The sequence below is a fragment of the Ictalurus furcatus genome, chromosome 14 (genome assembly GCF_023375685.1).
Source record: "Ictalurus furcatus strain D&B chromosome 14, Billie_1.0, whole genome shotgun sequence".
Classification (NCBI taxonomy): domain Eukaryota; kingdom Metazoa; phylum Chordata; class Actinopteri; order Siluriformes; family Ictaluridae; genus Ictalurus; species Ictalurus furcatus.
The window spans coordinates 22,203,128-22,228,463 of record NC_071268.1 but is presented as its reverse complement, the minus strand read 5'-3'; the positions used below and the strand labels follow the sequence as shown (position 1 = coordinate 22,228,463).

Here is a 25,336-nt window from a genome sequence, read left to right as displayed (position 1 = left end):
ATTCGAGCCGCCAACCCCCAGAGGTGTGAGGCAATCCACTGTAATCTTCCAAGACTGGATGTACGGTACTCTATGTGGAGCTGTTACATCTCTACCTGCATCCAGAAAGCTTTCACTTCTTGTGCTGCCAAATTATCAGGATTCCTCACATGGCATCTCATTAGATTCTTTCTTCCACACCATTAGGCTCCTAAACAGCGCCTTTTATCCTCAAGTGTACATCTTTTGTGTCTTCAGTATGCATCTTTTTCCTAATAAATCCCATGTTTGTAACGTACCTAGAAATTGTATGTCTTTAAAACTCATTTGAAGTGCAACCCTGATAGTCCCTGAAATCTAATTATGTACTTTAATTGGCCATTGTCTCATTTCACTCTACTTTAAACTCTTTATCCTTTGTTCAAACTACTGAGGGAATTGTTACGCAGCCATGTAAGTGGATTATGGCTCTCCGCTGTATTTCAGTACTACAAAACAGTATGTCCTTGTTCAGTTCAAAACTTGGATGTCAAATCATTGTTATACCCAAATACAGCCAAGTGTTGCAATATACTAGGATAACCATTTTGAATGCAAACTTTATCAATGACTATGTTAAAAAACAATAATAACACAAGGAGCATGGGTTCATTTTTACAGCGGCGTCTCAAACAATGTTCTACATTATACATGACTATACACTATCTAGAGTCTGTACAGTTCCATTATGTCGTTCTCTATGTAGAGCACAAGCAAAGTGTATAGTGCAAGTTAAAGATGGCTGCTTTTACTTCTCTGGGAAGCCATTATTAGCCATGAAGACATTAAGGTTGGTAAGTGAATGAAAACGCCTGAAGATTTTTGTGCCAGTGGAGAAATGAGTTAGTGCAATCGACCAATCAGTGCCCTGGATGATTCTTAATTTTTCTGGCACAGTTCATATGGAGCTAGAAATAGCCCCACCATGCAGGATCAAGGTTAATTTACCAAGGCAAGCCTTGCTTGTATCATTTAACCACCCACACCCACTTTAACCACACACACACCCACACACTCCAAGTTTGCACACACAAAGCTGGCCATCTACTAGACATTATCTTCACAAAAAGAAACACACACATAATTTCATACTGTTTTATTCCCATGTACCTCCTCATATGCAGTCCAAATCTTCCTTGTCCTATAAATAAATAAAAGAGAAACTACAAAATAGTCTCTCACCTGCGTGTCTCCAGGCTCCAAACCAGCTTGAGCATCACCACTCAGCATTTGGCTGTGTCCATCTCTCAGATACAACCCGCAGTAATCTGAGTGACTAAAAGAAATTGGTCAGTTTTAATATTCCCATGAATTCCCAAGCAGTGGCTTGATCTATATCCTATTCTTTAGGTTAATAAGGGTGATATTGTAGTGCAGAACCTTGTTTACAGGAAGGATCTGTGCTTGCTTTTGAGTAACATTGACTCAGTGACTCAGAAGCAGTGACTCTGTCATGTTTGAGCAACAGTTAACATCACTAAAGAAATCACAGTGAAGAGATCTACTTCGACGTGCTGTAAGCCGGTTCTCTGGATATCAGGTGACCAGCAGGAGAATGAGAGCCTCAGGCCAACAAGGCTGTTACTAACTTAGCCGTTGCCACGGAGACTGTGCATGAGACTGAAGAGGAGGAAGTCACAAGCGGTTCTGGGAGTACGTTGGGAATAATCTTGCAAGAATGACAAGACACCTGTTCTTTCAGTGGAATCGGGACAGAATAATAATTTCACTGTCTTTAAAAGGGATGATGATGATGATTATTAGGTATATTAACTCCATTTATCATAGTATTTACTCACCAAATGGTGGTAGAGTGAACCAAGAGCAATGGGTGAATTCAGGTACTCTGGGACATTTTTTTTAGTTTTGAACTCTTCATTTAATTATATTAAAACAACACGTTAGGGTTTTCTGAAATACCACAATCAAACCTCAAAATTCAATAATAATAATAAAAAAATGAAATTGCACTTTCTTATATTAGTATGGGGTGCAAATATTTTATTCCCACCTAAGCCTACTTTTTTTTTTTACCACAGTTTTAAAGCCTTAAGATCAAAGTTGGTGAAACCTAATATCATCCATTTTACTTTGCTCTTGGTTCCTGTTTATTTGCCTTGACCCTTACCCCACACTCCTGTGACATCACATCCATGAGGTCATGGAATTTTGATCACACGCTACCAGTACCAGATCTTAGGTGTCCCATGTTACCCAAGTTCACACTACATGCTTGTATGAACTCTTTATTTCCACTTCCACAATCTTTTACATTCAAAATTCATAATTTCCTAGATTATGTCCCAAACATGGTGCTTAAGACAAAAGGCACAGGCTTGAAACAAATTCAGAGCATGTGCTCCTCTTTGCTTTAAAGTGAAGCAGCAGGCATGTGGACCACTTCTCTGCACTACCAGTGGCTATGCCGAGCATTATCTTTGCTTGTTAAGCAGTAGGTTTATAATTTCATTTTCTGCATAAAACATTTACAAGCCTCTGATTAAGACTTAATATTTCTGCTCTGTAATCTAAAACCCTGATCCTGATGCTCCCTACCCTGCAGATCTGATCGTTTTCCCTGCTCTAGCGCTCAGACTGACTCACAAAGGCCAAATCCTACTTTTCTTATCAGTACACTCTAATAAGGGAAACGGACTCCTCAAGGTTTTATATAGACCCCTGAGTATTCAAACACTTATTTGAGTGCTGAATGGTTCTTTGTGTGCCATTTAAATTTCTTTAACATCTACAATGATTACTCATATAAAATCATACTTAATCTTATTTTTTAACCGACAGAGCTAACACTCAAACACCTTTATGCACAACTGAGACAGTCACAGGAGAAACACAGTAAGACCTGTAGGAGCGGAAGGAACATTGCAGGGATTGAATGATCAAGCACAGTCACCTCAGCTATTACGGATTAATTATATAATCATGCCACGTAACATATATTAAAACAACAACAACAAAAAAGAATCTTCAAATTGCTGGTTCAGGTAGAGAAACATGATGTTTTTAGTCAATAGTTTTCACCTACCACTTTATTAGGAACACATCAGTATGGGGAAACATATGATGTCGTTGACTTTAACCGTGGCATGATTGTTTGGGGCATATGGGCTGGTTTGAGTGTTTCAGAAACTGATGATCTCCAGGGATTTTTTACACATGACAGTTTTTAGGTTTCTAGCGTTTACACAGAATGATGGAAAAAGCAGCTAGTAGCTGTGATTCTGTGGGTGGAAATGGAGATTGGCCCCAGTACCAAATACCCACTCTTTAAAACCGTGCTAAACAGAAAAGCATCTCAGATACACAATATGCAGCAGAAGACCATGAGTATCTTGCCAGCCAAGTGTGTGTGTGTGTGTGTGTGTGTGTGTGTGTATATATATATATTAGTTTTATACTTACATGTTTTGTATTTTGAGTATTTGTTATTATTTTGTGATTATTTCTCATTAACTCTTTTCTTCACATATAAGTTGTTGTGTTGTACGCTTTATTTACGATAAAACGTGTTCCGGTTTGCCAGTTCAGTCTGTATCACCATAATAAGGTCATAGAGTGGGTTACACAATTACACAATGTGTTCACATACACAATATGAACAGATTCTGTATATCGACAAGTAGTTTTAATTACATTCGCATGTATTAATAGCTGCTTACTAACATATGAAATGAATGATACTATTGTCTTTCATAGATCTTTACGCAAGGTCGAAACACTTTAGACCAGTATGTTAAGGTGGAATTAAGCCAAGTCCAAAATGCACACTAGCACACTAAGTAGCTCGTGCCACAGGAGGAATGCTGTTTAATTGACTCTTTAGCAGGGTCGTGTATGATTTTGGACCTATTACTGTAGAACATAAATATATAAATAAATAAATAAATAAATAAAACTGCTGTAAATTGACCATATCAATATTACAGCAAAATACTGTTGTATTATTTTACAGGGTTGTACTGTATACCATTTGTCAATCAGAGCAGTGCACTGCTTTACGGGTAAATACCAGAAAATGCAATGCATAGTAATATATCTAATGTTTTTGTCCAGTCATCAAGGCTTTGAAGTACAGCTCAGAAGGTTGTGTGTTCAAATCTCAGCACAGCCAGTGCTGCCATGGTTGTGTCCTTGTCCAAGCCCCATAAACTCCCTTCTACTCAGTTGTATGCTCCCTCAGACAAATGTACTGGATTATGTCTTATTCTCCAACTATATGTATCCAATAACCTACTGTAAATAATAACAGGAATGCACGTGGACATGACATGGAGCAGGAATGAACAGGAATGCACGTGTTGAAGTTTTATCAGGAATGCACATTTAAGGGGCGGGGATAGTGTTCAAAGACATGCCCTCCCTTCAGTGGTGAGGTTGGTTAGCCACGCCCCCATCGCTCTTCAAGAAGCACAGCGGAGTCAAGGCAGTAGCAACAGGCACGAGTGAGACTGCTACCCGTCGTTCATAATTTATATCGGTCTGAGTGTTTCATTTCTGCAGCGTTCACCGGATAAATAACTCCGAACAAACTTCCTCGCATTTCTAAGCCGGTTTTACCGGAGTGAAGAGCTCACGAGCTGGAGTGAAATGATGGGCTCGTGCTGCGGTTAAAGCTGGGTAAGCCGCCGGCTTATTATTATTATTATTAGTAGTAGTAGTAGTAGTAGTAGTAGTAGTATTACTGACTATAATGTTACACTGGTCTATTAAAGTTTTCATTGTTGTTCATAGTGTAGTCTAGTCTCCTATACTGTCATGTCCGCATATACTGTATATATATATTTATATATATATTTGACTAAACTATCTGGAAGTGTTCATGTCGTTAGTCTTTGCTCGTTTTTATTAGGGCTGGTGGCTACGTGGCGTGTAAAGTGGATGAATAACACGGATAATGAATGGCAGGGCAGTGTAGTATGTCAAAACAGCTTCAATATTCAAATCAAAACACCATATTTTATTGTTTTAACCCGACGCTGTTATTGTTCTACGTCCCAAAGTGCACTTACTTACATAATACTACAACACTTGTTTACTACACTACACCTAGACTTACAGTATTGCCTGTAAAGTAATGTAGAATTTACACCAAACAACTGTAAAAACACATCATATTTACAGTAAAAAAAAAAACACCCAAAACAAAAAACTGAAACCGTGATGGAATATGTAATGGTTTTAATGGTTATAGTGGGAATTGTATTGATTTTAATGGAAACCAATACAATAATGGTCACTGGTAATTTGTTGCCTGGTGTTGGTGCGATGTTTTTTTCTAGTGCATACCATTAAGGACCAATAATGGTAATGGTTATAGTGGGAATTGTATTGATTTTAATGGAAACCAATACAATAATGGTCACTGGTAATTTGTTGCCTGGTGTTGGTGCGATGTTTTTTCTAGTGGATACCATTAAGGACCAATAATGGTAATGGTTTTAATGGTTATAGTGGGAATTGTATTGATTTTATTGGAAACCAGTACAATAATGGTCACTGGTAATTTGTTGCCTGGTGTTGGTGCGATGTTTTTTTCTAGTGGATACCATTAAGAACCAATAATGGTAATGGTTTTAATGGTTATAGTGGGAATTGTATTTATTTTAATGGAAACCAGTACAATAATGGTCACTGGTAATTTGTTGCCTGGTGTTGGTGCGATGTTTTTTCTAGTGGATACCATTAAGGACCAATAATGGTAATGGTTTTAATGGTTATAGTGGGAATTGTATTGATTTTATTGGAAACCAGTACAATAATGGTCACTGGTAATTTGTTGCCTGGTGTTGGTGCGATGTTTTTTTCTAGTGGATACCATTAAGAACCAATAATGGTAATGGTTTTAATGGTTATAGTAGGAATTGTATTTATTTTAATGGAAACCAGTACAATAATGGTCACTGGTAATTTGTTGCCTGGTGTTGGTGCGATGTTTTTTCTAGTGGATACCATTAAGAACCAATAATGGTAATGGTTTTAATGGTTATAGTGGGAATTGTATTTATTTTAATGGAAACCAGTACAATAATGGTCACTGGTAATTTGTTGCCTGGTGTTGGTGTGATGTTTTTTCTAGTGGACACCATTAAGGACCAATAATGGTAATGGTTTTTATGGTTAGCTGATGATTTTTTAATGGTGTTCGTAATGGAAACCATTAGAATTTCTGCCCATCTAGGCGCAAAGCCTTAACCACTGAGCCACCACAACTAACCAAGAAGAAGGAGAAGACTTTATTTGTTACATATATATAACAGTATAGTACAGCGAATACCTTTCTTCACATAGACCCACCTGTTCCCATGATACGAATTACAGATCAAAAGGCTGTGTGTTAAAATCCCAACTTCGCCAACGTGCGATTTCTTCCTTGCACAAGACTCTTAAACTATCGGCTCAGCTATTTCCCACATCATGTCTAAGTTGCTTTTTAAAAAAATAAATAAATAAAATAATACAACAGCCATTTGTTGCATTATATGTTATGTTTACTGTAAATTTTACAGTACTTAAAAAAATGACGGTATACTTTACAGTGTTCGGTACACAATGATAAGCATATTACACTGTATGTCCCCCTGTTGTAAACAATATGGAAAGTATAGTTTTACTTCATAATAGCAGTTTAGATGTCTGATCTATTCAGTGTGTAATTAACAGTGTTGGGTAAGTTACTCAAAAACGTAATCCACTACAGATTACTAATTACTACTTTAAAATTGTATTCTGATTACGTTAATGATTACTGCATGTAAAAAGTTATCAGATTACTAATTACTTTACTTCCACGTTACTTTCAAAACCTGTCAAACCTATAAAAACACACTACAAAGTGAAACTCTTTCCGTAATTTTAGAGCGCATCACTGTATAACACGATCAGGAAAAGCTGGATTTATCATAAAACTTGCGTCGGGTGTTGTTACTGTTTGTAGGACTATCAGACCGATAAAATATAAAACTTTTCTAACTGGGTTAGTTTGGTGTTGCTAGCCAAGTGGCGGCATAACTAAGCTATCACTGTATGGGTTTAGCTGCTACAGTGCCATGCAAAGTACATTATCATTCCTTATTTCATGTTCATGTTCATATCATGTTCCCATAAACTGGAACTCATAGACATTTACACACCTCGTTTTCCTGCTCAGCATCAGAGGATGTTAGTGTTTCAGTTTCAACCTCTTTACTGTTTTTAAAAAAATCATCATATATCCATTTTTCCTCACACTGACTGTGAGCTAGCGTTTGGCAGAATTGAGAGGCTGTCAGCCAATAAGACACGAGTGTTCCCACGTATTTTCCTGTAAACGCTGTCTGATTGGTCTCGCCTCCGTTCACTGAAGATATAAAATTACAACACCGCCGTCTTCATTTAGTTACGTAGTCACAAACCGCTCTAAGTGGAGAATTATTCGGGCATAAGAAAAAAAATCTTCGGGGCAAAACGTGATTTATTTTAAAATGCATTTTACTTAATATTGTTTTCTTAACAATAAATTTGTAACGCAAGTAACGTCATTTTATTGACATCAGTAACTGTAATCAAAGTATATACTTTTAAAATGTAATGCGTTACATTACTGTGTGATCAGAAAAAGTCATTGGAATGCAGTAAGGCACTACAACCATCTCTGGTAATTAACTGAAGTGTATTGTGTAAAGTGTATTGTAATTGCAGAACTGGTCCAATGAAACACGAGCAAAACCTCTGAATCCCATTACAAAACTCACAGGTCTCCATTAGGACCCAAACATTTGTAGAGAAAGCTGGGAATTACAAATCATTATCAATATTCGAAGAATGATAGAAAGCAGTAATGGTTACCAAGGGGTTTTTTTCAGCATGGATCCTTTGCCAATTTTTTTTTTTAAATGCTAATTTTACACACTAAGTTATGCAGTAGCTACATGATGTACTCTCCTAATACTGTGAATATTGTTTCACTTAATCACTTAATATGATTAGGAATTGGTGTAATCATTTCTAAGATTTTTATCTGTGTATTTGTACTATATATATATACTATAATGTAATATATAATATACCACATAACCATATAGCACACGTTTGACTCCCATTCAGTAAAGAAAAACCCTCAAGTTTATCTACAATCAGTCTCAGGTCAGCATCCACTCTCAGGTCTTTTCAGCAGGGACACAGTGAAATAGTGAGATAAGTCAGAATAGTCGTACTGCTTTCACACATGATTATGGATGCCTTTTTGGATCTAGCCTGTCGCTTGAAGCGAATTTAAAAAAGCTAATTTCTTTGCGTTAGTTGTCTTTGAGGGTTGTAATGTGTATGTGTAATCAAGTAGAGAGTCTGAGGAAGGGGACTTTTATGTCAGCGTACATTGCAGCGAAACAAAGAGATCATCTAAGGACATGAGCACAAGGGAGCCATTGAAGGTTCAGCTCTCTCAGTCTCAGAGTCTTTCTGGCTTCTTCTTTTTTTTTTTTTAACAAGAGGCCTCCAGGCACAATAGCACACTTTGCATGGGTCAGTGTCTCTGCATTGCTGGATGTAATTGTTTTTAGACTTCCTGGGAGATAAACAGGACCAGCAGGGGCTCGGTAGCATTTTAAACAGTGTCTTTTTTTTTCCTTTCTAAATGTGTTTGGGAAGGAGACAAGGATTTAGTGTCTAAAGCATGGTTTCTCAGACTCTTTGTAGCCAGGGATACATTTTACAGTAAAATAAATTCCACACACCCCCTCAGCACAGATGTATTTCATAAAAATTATTTGTACAATAAAATTTTGTCTTTTTACTAGAGCCATGGAGCTTTCTGTTCTGGAGTTTTCCACTGACAGAACATATTAGGTCCAGTTTGACTTCCTGAATCATTCAGGTTTGGATGAAACCTGTTGAAAGCCAATCTATAAGAAGTCAGTAATAAATATAATTACTTATAATTATACTTATAATTTGATAATCGTGGGCCATGATTTCCTCCAGTGTAATAAAATTTGAAAAATCGTAGACTCCTGGCGATGCTTCATGACCCCCTCGAGGTCCCACTTTGAGCAACAGATATAGAAAAGGCTATATATGTATATGAGTAGAGTATTCAGAGTGTTATGTGTGGATTATTATACGTTCTAGTATTTGTATATTTTTCCTCTGGACTTGTCTACACAGTCTAACTCTGTCTGTGGTTCACAATAAAGTGTGTGTGTGTGTGTGTGTGTGTGTGTGTGTCAGGGGACTATTTTGGCTCACCAGTCTCAACTGAGAACTATGAAGTATGTGATAGATCCTTATTTCACTTTGACTTTCTTATTACATTAGAGATGAATTACTAAAAGATAAATATTTGTTTATAATATACGTACATGCCTTCTAAATCTGAGCGTAAAAGTGTAAGGTGTAATATATGTTTAAGTATAAAAAATAATGTATCCATGATTATATTAAACTATACATAGAAAAGTAAACTATACAGTAACTACATGTAGAACACGTTACAGCATAGTGTGCTCTAGGGCTGGGCGAAACAGACAACATCTTATATCACGATGTGGGTGATTTCATATCTTGAAATGATATCTATCCTGATATATTATCTATACAAAATAACTGCATGCATTCATAACAGCTTTTTGATTATTCTGTGAACTTAGCCCCAGTGAAAGGCACTTTTTCTTTTCCCCTTTCAATCAGAAGAGGCACTGAACAGAATTCTCACAAATGAGAATAAGAAAAACATAAAAGTTAAAATGGGAACAATATGAATGCAAAATATATGAATAAATTCAATAAATATTTAAACAATCTATTCAGCATCCATTTGACAGAAGCAGCTCCGTTTTTCGGTCTAAGCTCCCCATCTTGTAGAAGCCTGTTCTGTGTCGGAGTGTTGCTGGGAGTTTTACTCTGCGTCACGATCCCCCATGCTTGTCTTTGTTTCGCTACAGCACATCGCTAATAGCGCCGAGCTCAGACCTTGATGTAAAACGTGACATAAAACAGCAGCTTTTGTGATAAGTAGCTTTTCTGACACTGGTGATATGGACGATATAGGAAAATGTCTAATGATAAACATTTTTCTATTGTCCTACGATATGTATCATCCTACCCTAGTATACACAGTGGGGTTTTCGGGAAGCTTGGCTCAGTGGTTAAGGTCTCGATCCACTGCTCAGAAGGGCATAAGTTCAAACTCCAGCATCACCAAGATACCACTGTAGGGCCCTTGAGCAAGGCCCTTAACCCTCAATTGCTCAGATGTATGCATGAGAAAACTGTAAGTCGCTCTGTATAAGGTTGTCTGCCAAATAGCGTAAATGTAATGTAATGTAAGTAGTGCTACTGGCCATTGTTTAGGCAACGTTACAGTGTTGTTGTTGTTGTTTTTTTTGAGTGATTACAGTTTTTTAAATGATTACTTTGATTTCATTATTACTGATAATAAACCCACATTAAACTCAAATTCACCGATTCGTGGTACATTATTGCGTGCTTTAACTGTTGAATTTTCCATTTGTAGTTAAGCAGTGGTGATGCATTGTTATATCACCCGTTAAATGCCTGTTTGACAATTACATTCAATCCCACATTACTAACCGTGTTATTTTCAGTTTGTTTGCACCCTCCCCAAAATTTCTAGCACTTGATCTTCCACTACCCATGATGGTGTGGTATAATTTGTGCATTTCAGCCTTGCGTATATTAAATGTGACCGTACAATGGGCTTACTGAACAAGACATCTCACTGTGAATAAAGTTAAAGGAAGGGAGGCCACTAACACATTGCACTGTACTTTGTTGATGTGCTTGGCTAATTGAGGGAAAGTACGCAGCAGGAAAGCCACATAAATTTGCAAAGTTTCACAAACATTGCTTCATATGGCCTTAATCAACTTAACAGAGTCTTAGTTCTTCACATTCAACAGTATTTTGCTGCAGTCTGAAGTGCAAATATATATTGCTGTACTGGTCATTCATCATTCCCCTACCTTTAACATGCAAATGGGGCTTTTTTTTAACATGAGGAATTTGTTGATGCGTCCGTCAGTGTTTATCAGTTGATATATCCAGGAAACTGTATCCTACAGCAGACTACCGTTAATGTGAATTGGACTGCCATTATTTTTTGTTCCACAGCCCACAGTATTGGATTCTTCAGACACCACTTTGATTACTGATATCATTTCTCTTTCCACTGTCCTTTTCATATGTTACACTTCAGTTATCTCACAAACATGGCCAAGAACTGTAACATAGGAAGAGGTTGTTTGACTGACGTTGCAGTTGGCCAGCCATGTTTATTACTACTAACTGTTTCAAACGGGAAAATGATTAACCATTAAAGACGTGATGCTAGTAATTGGCACTTGTGCTAAAAGGATCTGGTAACTCTACTTTGCGTCAAAAAGCTCATTGTCTCAGTGCTTTGTGGGTTTGTGTTCCTGTTGCTTTCCACACAGAAATGCAAAGAGACACTCAGATTCTAACCTAATGAAATCCCGGAGCTGTCGAAAATATATTACACGCTCGGTAAGCCATGGATGGAAACTCTCAGGCTGAAACTACACTTCCGTTTATGGGGTAGGCGATATGGCAGAAATATCATTTCTACAATATTTGAAGATATTTTTTTTTTTACAATATGCAATATGTGTCACAGGTCTGCTAAGAATAAAAGGCCAGCGCATTGAAAAATAAATAAATAAATAAAAATGACTTTTATTTAACGTTTACAACAATAAACGGAAGATAAAACAAACTTTAAATGCTTTACCATTTTAAAGATTCAGAATGGTACAAAATGTTTACATGAACCATCAGTCTCTTCCAGAGTTTGTACCAACATGTATTTTAAAATAAAAACAAAGCATGCACAATATCTGACAAAAGTTTACTGTAAGAGTTTATCACCATATCTATCCATGCATCCATCCGTTTTCCTTACTGCTTATCCTACACAGGGGAGCCTGGAGTCTATCCCAGGGAACTCGGGGTACAAGGCGGGGGATACGTTGGACGGGGTGCCAACCCATCACAGGGCACACTCTCACACACTAACACACTACGGACGATTCAGAGATCAGAGATCAGTTTACAACGTATGTCTTTGGACTGGGGAGGAAACTGGAGTACCCAGGAGGAAACCCCCAAATCACTGGGCAAACGTGCAAACACAGGGTGGAGGCAGGAATCGAAACACCCCCCTTATTACCATATTATGACGTTATTATTTCTATTAGCATGCTTATTTCAACTAGAGACGAGGACGCTTGCTTGGAATGTTTTGGGTATCATTTCTTTTTAGTTTGGAGATATACAGTATAATTCCACTCCAGTAACATTTTATTCCGTCAGTTTACAATACTTCCTAATTATACCGAAATAATAACCCATCACGTCTGCCTACATGTATAAGGATGACCTGGTACGTGAAGGTCTATTATTTGGAATAAAGCAGCCTTTTGTCCTAAGCCAACTCATCCTCCACTAGCTTCCTCAACCTAAATATAAACAGTCCATTAATTCCAGCCAATAGGTCAACGTTCATGTTGAATGGGTACCATGGAAAAACCCACTGCTTTTTGTCTTGGTTTCCCATGGTTTTCTAGGGTAGTGTGAGATTTGTACAGCTGTAAGCTGTTAAGTGTGGGGAAACGTTAGCTCGTTTGTCCGTGTCGTGTGTTAGTGGTTTTTCAAATGCCTAAAATGACAATATTTAGGACAATTTGTAGAAAAAAAGACCTTCAGATGCAAGAGACTATCTATAAAGAGAAAAATCTATAAAGCTGATGAATGTTGCCTTTGGCCAGACATGAATCGGTGACATTTTTCACCCTGTAATGGAGCTTGTAACGTATGAAATGTGTATTCCACTCTCGTCACACCTTCTTCTCACTGTGTATCCAGGCGAGACTAGTGACATAAAAGCCCTTTGTATAGTTGAGACAGTGTGTGTTCCAGCTCGTTCTCCATCCCTGTCCTGATTCTAATCACATCTCCAAACACGGTGCCAGATCCTCTGAGTAGCTGCGCACTTTCCCTGGGGAGTCATTTGTTTGTCCACCCCCCTGGATGCATTCCAGAGAAACAAACACTTTCCCTCAGTGCCACCCCTGTGTTTGGACAGCAGGAAGACAGCCCCGGCATTTACAGGGATACGTTGTGTGGAGGAACTGAAGAAAAAAAAAAAAAGCAGGCTGTCTTAGTTGAAGCAAGGATTAGCAGCATGTATTTTGCATATTGTTAAGCACATACATACAGTACATCCATTTTACACACCGCTTATCCTAAACAAGGTCACGGGAGAGCCTGGAGCCTATCCCAGGGAAATCGGGGCACAAGACGGGTGCCAACCCATCGCAGGGCACAATCACACACACACACACACACACACTCCAGACAGTTTGGGAATACCAATCAGCCTTTGGACTGGGGGAGGAAGCTGGAGTACCTGGAGGGAACCAGTGAAGTATGGGGAAAAAATGCAAACTTGGGCAGAGGTGGGATTCGAACCCCCAACCCTGAACGTCTGAGGCAAACATGCGAACCACTAAGCCCATCTTGCCCCCTTTTTAAAGACATATTTAATATATTTATTACATATTCATGTAACTATTATTCAGTTGTAACCTGAGGTATATGAGTTATAAGTTGCCGTTCTTTGGCAGGTAAACACATGTTCAGAAATGCATGAGTCAACTCAGGTATGAATTCTTTCTGCTTTCACATAGAGCAGTGCTATTGTAAATCTTAGTGCAAATCTGTTTCATGCATTCATCACGTCATGTACATCAACACTCTTCTTTAAAACCGTATTCTGCTAAAATCACACTGGCTTAGAAACTTCTCCTTAACCCTGCCTTAAATGTCCTGTTTAGTGAGTGCATATTTATATACACTCATTTTATTATATTGTGTAATTTTGTATTAGGATTTACAGCCTGATTTGGCTTTGTACTTCCATTCATCACACCCTGTCTGTCTGTTGCTTTTGCTCACATTCTCCCATCTATATTTAGCGCTTGTTATCGGCCTGTTCGGCAATCCACACGCTGTCCACTCCTCTCCGCCCACATTGCCCCCTATCTTTTTGTCTAGCGTCCGTTTTGGGTGATTGATGTAGCAACGGGATATTCTGCATCAAGCATCTGGCATATAACTTCAAAAAACAAGCCTGCAGTAAATTGTGTTTTAAAAAATGTTTGCTTGTTCAGCATTGTTTGCAGTACGAAATAGGTGGGAAAAAAGAGTTTTCTTTATTGAAAATCGTCACACAGACAATGACTACGTTTACATGGACAGCAGTAATCTAATTATTGAGCTTATTCTGAATAAGACAATATTGTAATTAAGGTGTTTACATGACTCGCTTTTAGAATATTCCTTTCATGTACCTGTTTTACGTGTTATACAGCATAGTTTGATTAACAGCACACGTCATTACGTCCCCACGTCACAAATTCCTCCAGAATTTCACATATCAACATACAGTTGGTCTTCGTTATGGTACCGTATACAGTTTTGGGTGTTTTATTAAATTTTTTTTTTACGAACGCTTTAAGTGCGGTTAATTATTTGTCATGCTGTACGTGCAAATGGACGACTGCTTGAAGCCGTGGGCTGCGTCCCAAACCGCGTAATAACCGTCTATATAGTAGCCGAGATACATGTATTTCTCCTACTACAGGCATATAGTAGGCAAGTACGTGGTTTGGGACGCAGCCGAACTCTCTTGTTCGCCGTAAAACGGACGAGCACTGCCGTGTGTGTACGTATCCTGTCGCAAAATGCGGTGAGAACTCCCACACGACGTTAATAGTGTGATTAAGGTGTGTACATGTCTGTAATACACGTCGATAATGCGACTAAAACAGGAATACTCCACATGTCTTAATTCGATTTGTGTTTACTTCAAGTATGACCTTAATCGGATTAAGGTAATTCAAAATTGCTGTTTACATGCTAGTTTCTTAATCACAGTATTGTCTTAATTGGGTTAATATTGGATTATTGTTGTCCGTGTAAACGTACTGACTGACTACGTTTACATGGACAGCAGTAATCTAATTATTGGTCTTATTCTGAATAAGACAATATTGTGATTAAGGTGTTTACATGGGTTGCTTTTAGAATATTCCTTTCATGTTCCCGTTTTACATGTTATAGAACATAGATCGATGAATGGCACACATCATTACTTCGAGTATGACTTTAGTCGGATTAAGGTAATCAATAATCGCTGTTTACATGGAAGTTTCTTAATCAGAGTATCGTCTTAATCGGGTTAATATCGGATTATTGGTGTCCATGTAAACATAGTGATTGATTGCCAAGTTATAACGCTATAAAAACATGAACTTCGGCTCATGCTGTTTTGCTGCTAGATGATCACAAGTGCCTTTGCTGTCCTGTTTTTCTTTGTAATGAGCTCCCATGTGTTTTTCAGCTGACTCTCATTACCACTGTTAGCAAGTTTTTAGCATTACATACATTTCTATGAATGTGGGTCTTGGTGAAAAGTGTGAAATTTACTGACATCTACCTTACTTGGCTTATCTATGTGATATAAAGCTGCCCATTAAAACAGTTCAATGCTTTATTCAGATTGCGTTTACACACCTGTAGGAGCAGAGTCACTAATTCCGCTTCCTCTTCACCAGTAATACATTTCTCCGTCTTGGAAAAGTGCAAAAAATAAAAGTGCGACATTTCTTGTCATTACGTTTTTTGGATGCATGGTGGGTTTTTTGCTCATAGTAAAAGAACAGGGTGTCCAAAAGTCTTATAAAAGCTTACAAACGTCCAGTCTAACCCTAACCCTATAGCTGCAGAGTCGTGTGTGATGTGCTTGCCATGTTTCCTGTTAAAATCCATCACTACCTTGCGAAAGCTTCCCGATCCATCCATGAGAATGATTTCAATAAGTTCTTCTTCTGTCAAAGGCATTCCTAAAGACTTTCTGAAAAAAAAAAACATATATATATAATATAAACTTAGTATGTACATTTTTGGAAGACATTTTGCTAAAAAGTGGTATTGGGGAGTGTCTATATAATGTCTATATAATATATTGACAGGAGGCCGAGCAGTACAGCCTGGACTGCAGTATTCCATGATACACTTGTGCTGAGATCATGGCTTCAATAAATGTTTTTAATCATGTTGTACATATTGTCCAGGTTATTTGTACTAGTTCGAAATAAAAAAGAATGACTATTGCACCTTTAAACACCTCAGTTCACATTTTTATGGCTTAGACCTTTCACTTTATTGACCTGGTGATTTATACCTAGAGACTGTTGAATGAATGGATTTCAAATAATTATAATAATGTTTTTTTTTAAATGAATTCCCTCAGGCTAAGGAAAATGGCGGAACAGATGGATCAGAGCGATGATGTGAACCTGGTGATCCCGCCAGAGAGCAGTGACCCTCAGAAAGAGGATGAGCCACTTTGTCTCCAACATTACAGACAAAGCATCATGTGAGAAAAAACCCACACACTAATGCCCTCACTCCCTATAATACCACTTCTCCTTTTAGTCAGATGTTCAAGGCTTGGAATTTTCTTGAAAGATATGGTACGTCCCCATTAGTCATGTCAGAAATGAAATCATACCTGCTGTCTCCTCATTCCTACAGGCCTGAGCCTGTACCCCACTGACTAGTCCTGGAAAGATGGTAAAGGCACGAGCAGCTTAATGTAAAACTGCACAGTAAAATCCCAAGTGTTAAACAGCTACAGTGACTAATGAACATCTAAATGTAGGTATTAAAAGGTCAGACACAAATGCATACTATAATAGTGGGGTTTTGTTGGGCGTGTACAATTCAGTCTTATGGATTTTGTCCTACACCCCATTGTATTGTCTGTTAAAGGTCAATATCGATGAGTTTTCCATGAAGCTTCATGTAATCACTCCCAAAGAAAACTACAACCCACTGGTTTGTTTTGCAGTTCAAAAAAACAAAAAAAACAAAAAAAACTGCCATAGCAAAGCATTTCAAATGAGTCAGAAGAAAGGGGAGTGGCATTGAGAGAATATTTGTGCTTAAAGAAACACTTTCAGCTCTTTTCTTATGAAAAACTGAGGACGTGACTATACACATAACGTTCGTTAAGAGCTCGTTTTTTGGGGTTTTTAATTCAGTCAGGTTTAATAACTTTAGTTTCGTAGTAGCACAGAAAGGAGAATCACAGTCACTGCATGAAAGTAGAACTTTTACTGGTAACAGTCTCTCTGTTAAAAATTTCTAAAACTATCAAAGATTGCACAGTGACAATATCCATCCGTCTATCTATTTCCCAAACCACTTATCCTACACAGGGTCATGGGGGAGCCTGGAGTCTGTGGGGCACAAGGCAGGGGACACCATGGATGGGGTGCAGGGCACAATCGCGTACACATTCACACACCAGTTCACACACGTTGGACAATTTGGAAATGCCAGTCAGCCTACAGAGCATGTCTTTGGATTGGGGGAGGAAACCAGAGTACCCAGAGGAAACCCCCGAAGCATGGGGAGAACACGCAAACACAGGACAGAGGTGGGATTCGAGCCCAACCCCAGAGGTGCGAGGCAAACTTGCTAACCACTAAGCCATAGTGACAACATTTAAGTTTGAATAATTATTATTATGTAACCTCAGCCCTGTCCGGGCGCACTGCGTCATGTGTAGGATGTATTAAAGGTTATTGAGATTTAATGTCTCGAAATGATAGAAAGCTAACACATTTAATGTTGTCATGAAAAGAAATGTTTGGGGGGGAAAAAAGCTGATATAGCCAAACAAACTATCTAGCTGGAGGCATAGATAGAATTTGTTAGATATAATTAATTATACACACTACACATCAAAATATTTTACATTCAGGAATCAGTTGTTTGGGGCTGTTATTATACAGACTTTTTACAGCAACGTTTGACAACCTAATCCTGAGAGGATGCCAGTTCTGTTCGGATTACTTTGTAACCTTCCTGTAATGATTATGTTGTGTAAGGATCCGGTTTAACGAGCGTGGTGATAAACAAAAACCAGTCAGTCTTCTAAAAAGACGTCTAAAACCTTGCTAGCTATGTATTTCCATACATGATGAACGTCAAGCTTTGATGCTCAGATAGGCTTAGGAAATAATACACAATGCAAGTTGTATTACTTAAGAACACAAATACACGACCGTTGATCAAAACAAAAGCGTTCGTTTCGTCTATGACATATGTGCCTGCTTCACATGGTGAAATTTTCAGCCAGATATAGCTCTGAATGCTACAGGTTTTCCTGACCGTTGTTGGACAGCTACGTGCCGTAGCGAAACACACAGAAGTCTAATCAGTTCAGTTTGTAATCACATATCGGCTGTCAAAAACATCCATGATGCACACCTGTCACAGCGGGAATGGATGCAATAGACATTGTTTACCTGTCCCTCCTGTGTCATTTTATAGACAGTCTCTTACATCCCTTCACTCCAGCCTCTGCTAACATGCTAATACCATAGCGTATCACTCATAAGAGCTTATTACGAAGGAAAAAGGACTGACTGCACTCATCACCATTCTCATAAATCATTATGAGCCAGATTTTTGTTTATAGTGTTGACATTCCTTGCTAATGTCATCTCTAGTTCACACGCAAAGTCTAGTTGAACCGTGGCTTTGTCTGAAAAGGGGGCAGGCCCACAGAGTAAAAACATCATACAAATCTTATTCAGCCCCACCTACTTAACCGTTAGAGATCTCATCTTGTCAAACTTTGAGAAATCTTACCTAATGCACTTTTAAAGTCCCCATGATATCAACATTGAAGTTTTGTGGCTTTTAGTGTGAATTTGTTAGCCTTAAGGTTATCCTTAAGCTAGTGTGCTTGACGAAATTCACATGTATTCAGATCTTCTAAATGTGAATTTTGTCATTGTTTTGGAGCAAACTAGCTTATATTTTCAAAACTTTCAAAATTGACAATATCTCTCTGTACCACTGATACGGATCGACAATTTTGACGACATCATTCTACACTTCAGCTTCTCATCAGATTTTCTGTCCATTCAAATGCTCTCTAGAATCTGAAGTGTCCCGCCCCCAATATTATAAAAATCACCTTGCATCGTTACTGCTCGGGCTCAAGTCCATGGTACTAACTGTCAAATGCGGCTTAGCTTGGACCGTGAGGTAAGCTAAACGCTACTGGCTATTTAAAAAAGGGGGAGGAGCCGCTCGATATATGTCCCACCCTGACTTCCTGTTTCAGTGGAAATGACCTCAACACATCGAATAACGCTTCACGGGGACTTTCTTCACTGGAAATTTTCTCCTTTTTTGTAAAATTTTCAAGCTTTACATCCGGTTGAACTATCGAATGTGCTGAAGAGGAACAGTTCAGGAAAAGCTGTAGCATTCCGAGCTAGATATGGCAGAAAATGTCACAGTTTCAGCATGTGAAGGGTTTTTTCCAGGCACATATGACAGTTGCATAATAATATGAACGTTACTGTTTTGATTAAGAGTCATGTATTTGTGTTCGTAAACAGCCTTGCAATGTGTATTACCACCTAAGCCTAGCTGAGTATTTATCTAAGTTAAGAAGTTCTAAGAAGTTAGTGTTTGCAAGTAAATAAATGTTGCGTGCACAGTGTGAAATGATCATGTTAAGCAACACAGTAAGTTTTTTTTCTGTAATACTCTTTTTTAATACTAATAAACATTTAACATGATCAAATATTATTAATGTAATATTGGCACATGCTTAATCGGGGTGCATCCATGACACACAAGAGAGAGTATGAGTGAGATGAAAAGGATGTCGTGGATGGAAATTAGTGTAATGGAGGCGTGGAGTGTATTTCGGTAGTCTGAAAGTGGGCCTCAGTAGGTAGAAAAGCGCCGTCCTCCATCTGCGTAAGCTCACAAAGACACAAAGAGCTCGTAATGATAGAGAGAGAGGCCAGGTTGAATCGCTGCCTGAGACCGTATAATGAGGCCACCTCTACTCTAGTGAGCCAGTTTGACAAAACACATCAGCTGTCTCAATTTGGTGAGAATATTGGTGCACTTTTGTTCATTTTAAACCTATTAAGGAACATCGGGATGAAATATAAAAGATGTTTTCCTGCTGAGCTGATCAGCTGCTAATAGCACACTTCTCCCATTATAGATGTGGGTACGGATGATCTCTAGTTGTCAAAATTTATGACCAAGATGACCCTGTCCAGGATAAACAAGTTACTGATGATCAGTGCATGAAAGCAATAAATACGTCACGCGGCGCCAGGTGAACACCATCGACACCTAAGGCTCTGGTTTACTGATCAGAAGGTCGGGGGTTCAAGGCCCAGCACTGCCAGGCTCTGGGTTACTGATCAGAAGGTCGGGGGTTCAAGCCCCAGCACTGCCAGGCTCTGGGTTACTGATTGGAAGGTCGGGGGTTCAAGCCCCAGCACTGCCAGGCTCTGAGTTACTGATCAGAAGGTCAGGGGTTCAAGCCCCAGTATTGCCAAGCTGCCACTGTTGGGCCCTTGAGCAAGGCGCTTAACCCTCTCTGCTCCAGGGGCGCTGTATCGTGGCTGACCCCGCGCTCTGACCCCAACCTCCTAACATGCTGGGATATGCGAAGAAAAAAAAGAATTCCACTGTGCTGTAATGTATATGTGATCAATAAAGACTCATTATCATTATCATTAGACCTGACAACCTGGTCCAGCCTGCCTGCAGGACAGTAATATAAAGCGCACACCCGTGACATTTTTTGTTCCAGTACACAGGTCGTGTGTTGCAGCATCCTGCATGTGATCATCACTCATGGTCATCTTTTGAAGGACATTTTTGTTAAAAATGCTAAACTTAACTAAACAGAATTGGAAGTACTTTTTGCAGTGCTATGACAGTCGCAAGTTTGGCAGTTAAACTCTAGGAGCGTTTTCACACTGGGTCTGAATACTTGCGCCCGTACTCAGGACCGATTCTGGACTCGTTTGGTGGCAGGAATTATTCCTTCTGAACCCTGGCTCGATTGCACGATTACGTAAACATCGCTTTTGTGCACTCAGGTCTGCAAAATGGAAATGACTCGGTTCATCCGTTTGCTGTTTTTATTATTTTTTATTACTCTGCTACCAATTTCTCTCATATAAAAGAAGATTTTTAGCCAAGCATGCCAGCATGTGACCCATGCTTTTTTTGGTGATACTCTCAGTATGAGCTCTTGCACCACAAAATTCAGCTAATGACATTGCTCCAGTCTTATGAATGTCTGGATCTATATATTAAAAACCATAGCAACACTTTCCCTGGCATCACAAAAATAGAAACAGTAAGTAACGTGACAAATCGAACCCAATACGTAACTTAATACGTAATGTACCAGGATGGTCGGCATGTATGTTATTATTTTGTTTAAAGATTTTTTGTTTCATTTAGTACTGCCCTTCAGAAGCTTCGTAAGATATTTACATGTTTTCCAGAAGACTAAATAATAATTTATACCGATCATCCTGTTCAAAAGTTTACACACCCCCAGCCCTTAAAGTGCACCTATTATGGTTTTTCAGATATTTCCTTTCATGTAGTGTGTCATATAGCGAGCTGTTTGTGAATGTAAAAAGTCTTCAAAGTTTCAAAAATCAAAGCGCACGACAAACGGAGTTATTGACTCCCAAAAGAAGGAACCGATTCTGAACAGCTGAAATGAGTCGTTAGTGATTCCAGACTTACTTCCTGTACTAACCTACGTAGGTTTGTAATAAAAAGCCCCGCCTCTGGTCTTCATCGGCTGCTCGCTGACAGACGGTGCTGAAACTCGTTACGGTAGTGGGCGTTTCCTTTTTGAAACACGCTGACAGCGGTAGACCAATCACAACAGACTGGGACATCTGACCAATCAGAGCAGAGTATGCTCTCTGAAAGGAGGAGTTCAGAATGAATCCTTTAGAAGGAATCATTGAACGAGTCGTTTTTGACACTGGGGGGAAAAAATGTAGTGCTGCAGTTTAAATTATGAGCACGTTAAAGTGTTTTTTGACTTTGGATGCATGTAAATCTACTGTAGGAGACACGTTTCAAAACCATAATAGGTGCACTTTAATGTATCGTGTTGCCTTCTTGAGCATCAGTGAATGTTTGCACCTTTTGTAATAGTCGTGTACGAGTCCCTCAGTTGTCCTCAGCGTGAAAAGATGGATTTCAAATCATTTCTGTTGTTGGAAAGGGGTCAAATATGCAGAAGAGACTGGAAAAGTAAAGAATGTGCAGGACCTGGAGGATTTTTCTGAAGAACAGTGGGCAGATTAACTGCTCAGGACAAACAAGGGACTCATGAACACCTCTCACAAAACATAAACACAGTCGTTGATCATCCAGGTAACAGCATAGTATTAAGAATCAAGCATGTTAAAACTTTTGAACTGGTTCATTTGTATAAATTCAGTTATTATTGTGTCTTGTGGACTTTATGTAAACATCTGTTATGTGAAATAGCTTATTCAGGGCGGGACTAAATAAAAACCTAAATGCAATTTTTTATGATCCCTCTTATTAGTATTTTTTAAATGATTAATATTTTGCAGATTCTTCAAGGGGTATGTAAACTTATGACTGCAACATATATAGTAATATACATATAATATACATATAGTAAGCCCAGTCTTCCACTTTTCACAGTCATTTCCTGAATCAAATTTCTTTTGCCACAGACAGAAACAATTCTTGCCATAAAAATGTCAGTGTTTGTACAGACACATGGATGACTCAGGATGCAGGATTCTAACCTTTTCTCCAAACACTGTTCAGCCACTCCACTGCAGACTTCAGATCAGTCTCGTCACAACAACTTCATGACAGTGTGAGGCCTACTGGTGAATACATTCACTGATTCATGTGCCTGGAGGTGTGTGTGTGTGTGTGTGGGCTTATATTGACATGATGTGACATGTAGCATTCTTGTTTTAATTAAGAAGTCACATACTGTACATGCCTATCAAACTGTCATTTGTCACAGTGGATGTCAGTTTAGTTTGTTAATGTGACAAAGACAAGAGCGAACTGAGCTTTACACATGATTTCAGCAGCTTTGACACGTTTCATGTTAGTTAGACTAGAATGACTGGTTGCACAACAGCTTGAGTTTTTTTCCAAAGGATGTATGGCAGAGGAGCCCGACTGTGGTCCGGGTCATTTCCCTGCTCTAACACACCTACTCGACCTGGTCAATAACTTACCCCTTATTTTCATATTTTATTATGTTAGGGTCTGGAACCACATAGCTCAGAGCAGTAATTGCTGCCGAAAGTTATCTTATGAATTATTAATACTAATAATAGTACTTATACATTTAATTAATTTCTGTATTAATTTAGTAACATTATATACACACATTACGGGTCAAAAGTCTGAAGACACGACACTGAAATGTTTCTCATGATTGTATGAAGGTGTATGAGTAAATGTTTGAAATCGGTGTTGTAGACAAAAATATAATCGTGCCGACATCTTCATTTCTTTCAATAGAAAACTAACATTTTATTTACAAAAAAAATCTTTTTTTTAAACGGACGACTCGGCGCGAAATATTTCCGAAAAGCAGCCGATAAGAGTCCTGCATAGGAGGGAACTCCTTTAACACTGTTTAAAAAACATCTCAGGGAAATTCCTCAAGAAATCAGTCGAGAAAATGCCAAGAATACATTTCTGGAAATTCTAGACAAAAAGGACGTCTACTTTGAAGATGATAAAATATTAAATTATTTTGATTTATTTAGGATTTTTTATCACAACATAATTCCCATAGCTCCATTTGTCTTACTCCAGAGTTTTGATGACTTTATTATTATTATTCTACAATGTGGGGAAAAATAATAAAAATAAAGAATGAGTATGTCTAAACTTTTGACTGGTAGTGTGTGTGTGTGTGTGTGTGTGTGTATATATATATATATATATATATATATATATATATATATATATATATATGACTCATATTAGGTATTTGATGCAACCAGGTCCAGTTTTATCTCTGCAGTAATCCACTCTGATTGGTTTTTATCACTAGTTACACAAATGAACAGTAAAAATGTCATTGTTATGTGATTTATTGCTTTATTAACTACAAAAGGAATATTTACTCTACAAAGCCTTTTACAGCAGTGCTCCAGTGAGAACTGATAATAGCAGGAACTGAAATAAATAAATCTACAGTAGCACCTGATTAGATTTATTTGTGTTATGTGTTATAGTGTATGTACTGTACGGTTGGCTGTGGGTGGGTTTAGTGTGTAGGATATCTTTTGTAAATACATGTGTTATTACTTTTATGACTGTTTATAACTAGCTGTTTATGTTTTTTTTATATATATTGTACACAATGTGGTAATGACATCATTTCACTACCTACTGAAAGCTCCAGACAGCTGATGTCAGATATTTTGTTTTCATGACCTACTTTATGCTGTGCAGTTTGAACCCTACTGTGGTTGATTGTGCAAATCTTTTTATTTATTTATTTTCCCAGCCTTTTTTGCAATTTTTTATTATTATTGCAGCCTGATTCTGGGCTTGCTTCATGTCAGAGAGACTCCTGTTACAGAGATCAGTAAATATTTGAAAAAATGTGCTTTATCACATATGAGGTTTAATTCTTCTGCAGTATCTTTAGATCAGGGTTTCTCAAACCATTTGCAATTTATGGATGAACTGTAAAATACTTTCCACGGCTCCGCTCGGTAAAAAAGAAAAAAAGAAAAGAAAAAAGATTTTATGCATGATCAAAAGTATTAGGTTAATTATTTAAATGTGCACAATAATCGTTTGACTATTTATTGCAATGGGAATAAAAACTTTCCACTGACAGAACACATTAGGTGCAAGTTAGCATTATTTATATGAAACTTGTTTTTGAGTTATTGAGATTTGCTTTTAACCCTAAATATTCAAGTGACCAGTCAGATAAGATTAGAACTATAATAGCTATAGGGGGCTTAGTGTTTGCCTCGCACCTCCGGGGGTTGGGGGTTCGAATCGTGAGTCCGTCCTGTGTGTGTGGAGCTTGCATGTTCTCCCTGTGCTTCGGGGGTTTCCTCCGGCTACTCCGGTTTCCTCCGCCAGTCCAGCAAACACGCACTGTAGGCTGATTGCCATTTCCAAATTGTCCGTAGTGTACGAATGTGCCATTTTCTACCTCCGTTCAATCGAGCCTCCGTTTTTGTCTTTTGTTAGCAACAAGCTAAAACTCCTTAAAACGGCAATCTGTATAGTCAGTGTTATAGATTTAACAAGCTAATAGGTCTGTATGTTGATTGCTCTATAGCAAATACTTGTATATACATGATAACTCCTTTAAAGG

General features: G+C 38.3%; 1 protein-coding gene across 2 annotated transcripts in view; it reads left to right on the top strand.

Moving 5' to 3' along the window:
• Positions 1-4,100: 4,100 nt before the first annotated feature.
• LOC128618107 (GRAM domain-containing protein 2A) overlaps positions 4,101-25,336 on the top strand; it is a 36,550-nt gene continuing 15,314 nt past the window's right edge. Inside the window, exons 1-3 of one of the 2 annotated variants that reach the window (XM_053641528.1) lie at positions 4,101-4,653; positions 16,364-16,489; positions 17,334-17,579. In XM_053641528.1, coding sequence (XP_053497503.1) covers positions 16,374-16,489; positions 17,334-17,579 — 362 coding nt within the window. In that variant the 5' untranslated portion in view covers positions 4,101-4,653; positions 16,364-16,373. The remainder of the gene's footprint in view (positions 4,654-16,363; positions 16,490-17,333; positions 17,580-25,336) is intronic. The other variant, XM_053641529.1, reaches the window with a different exon arrangement.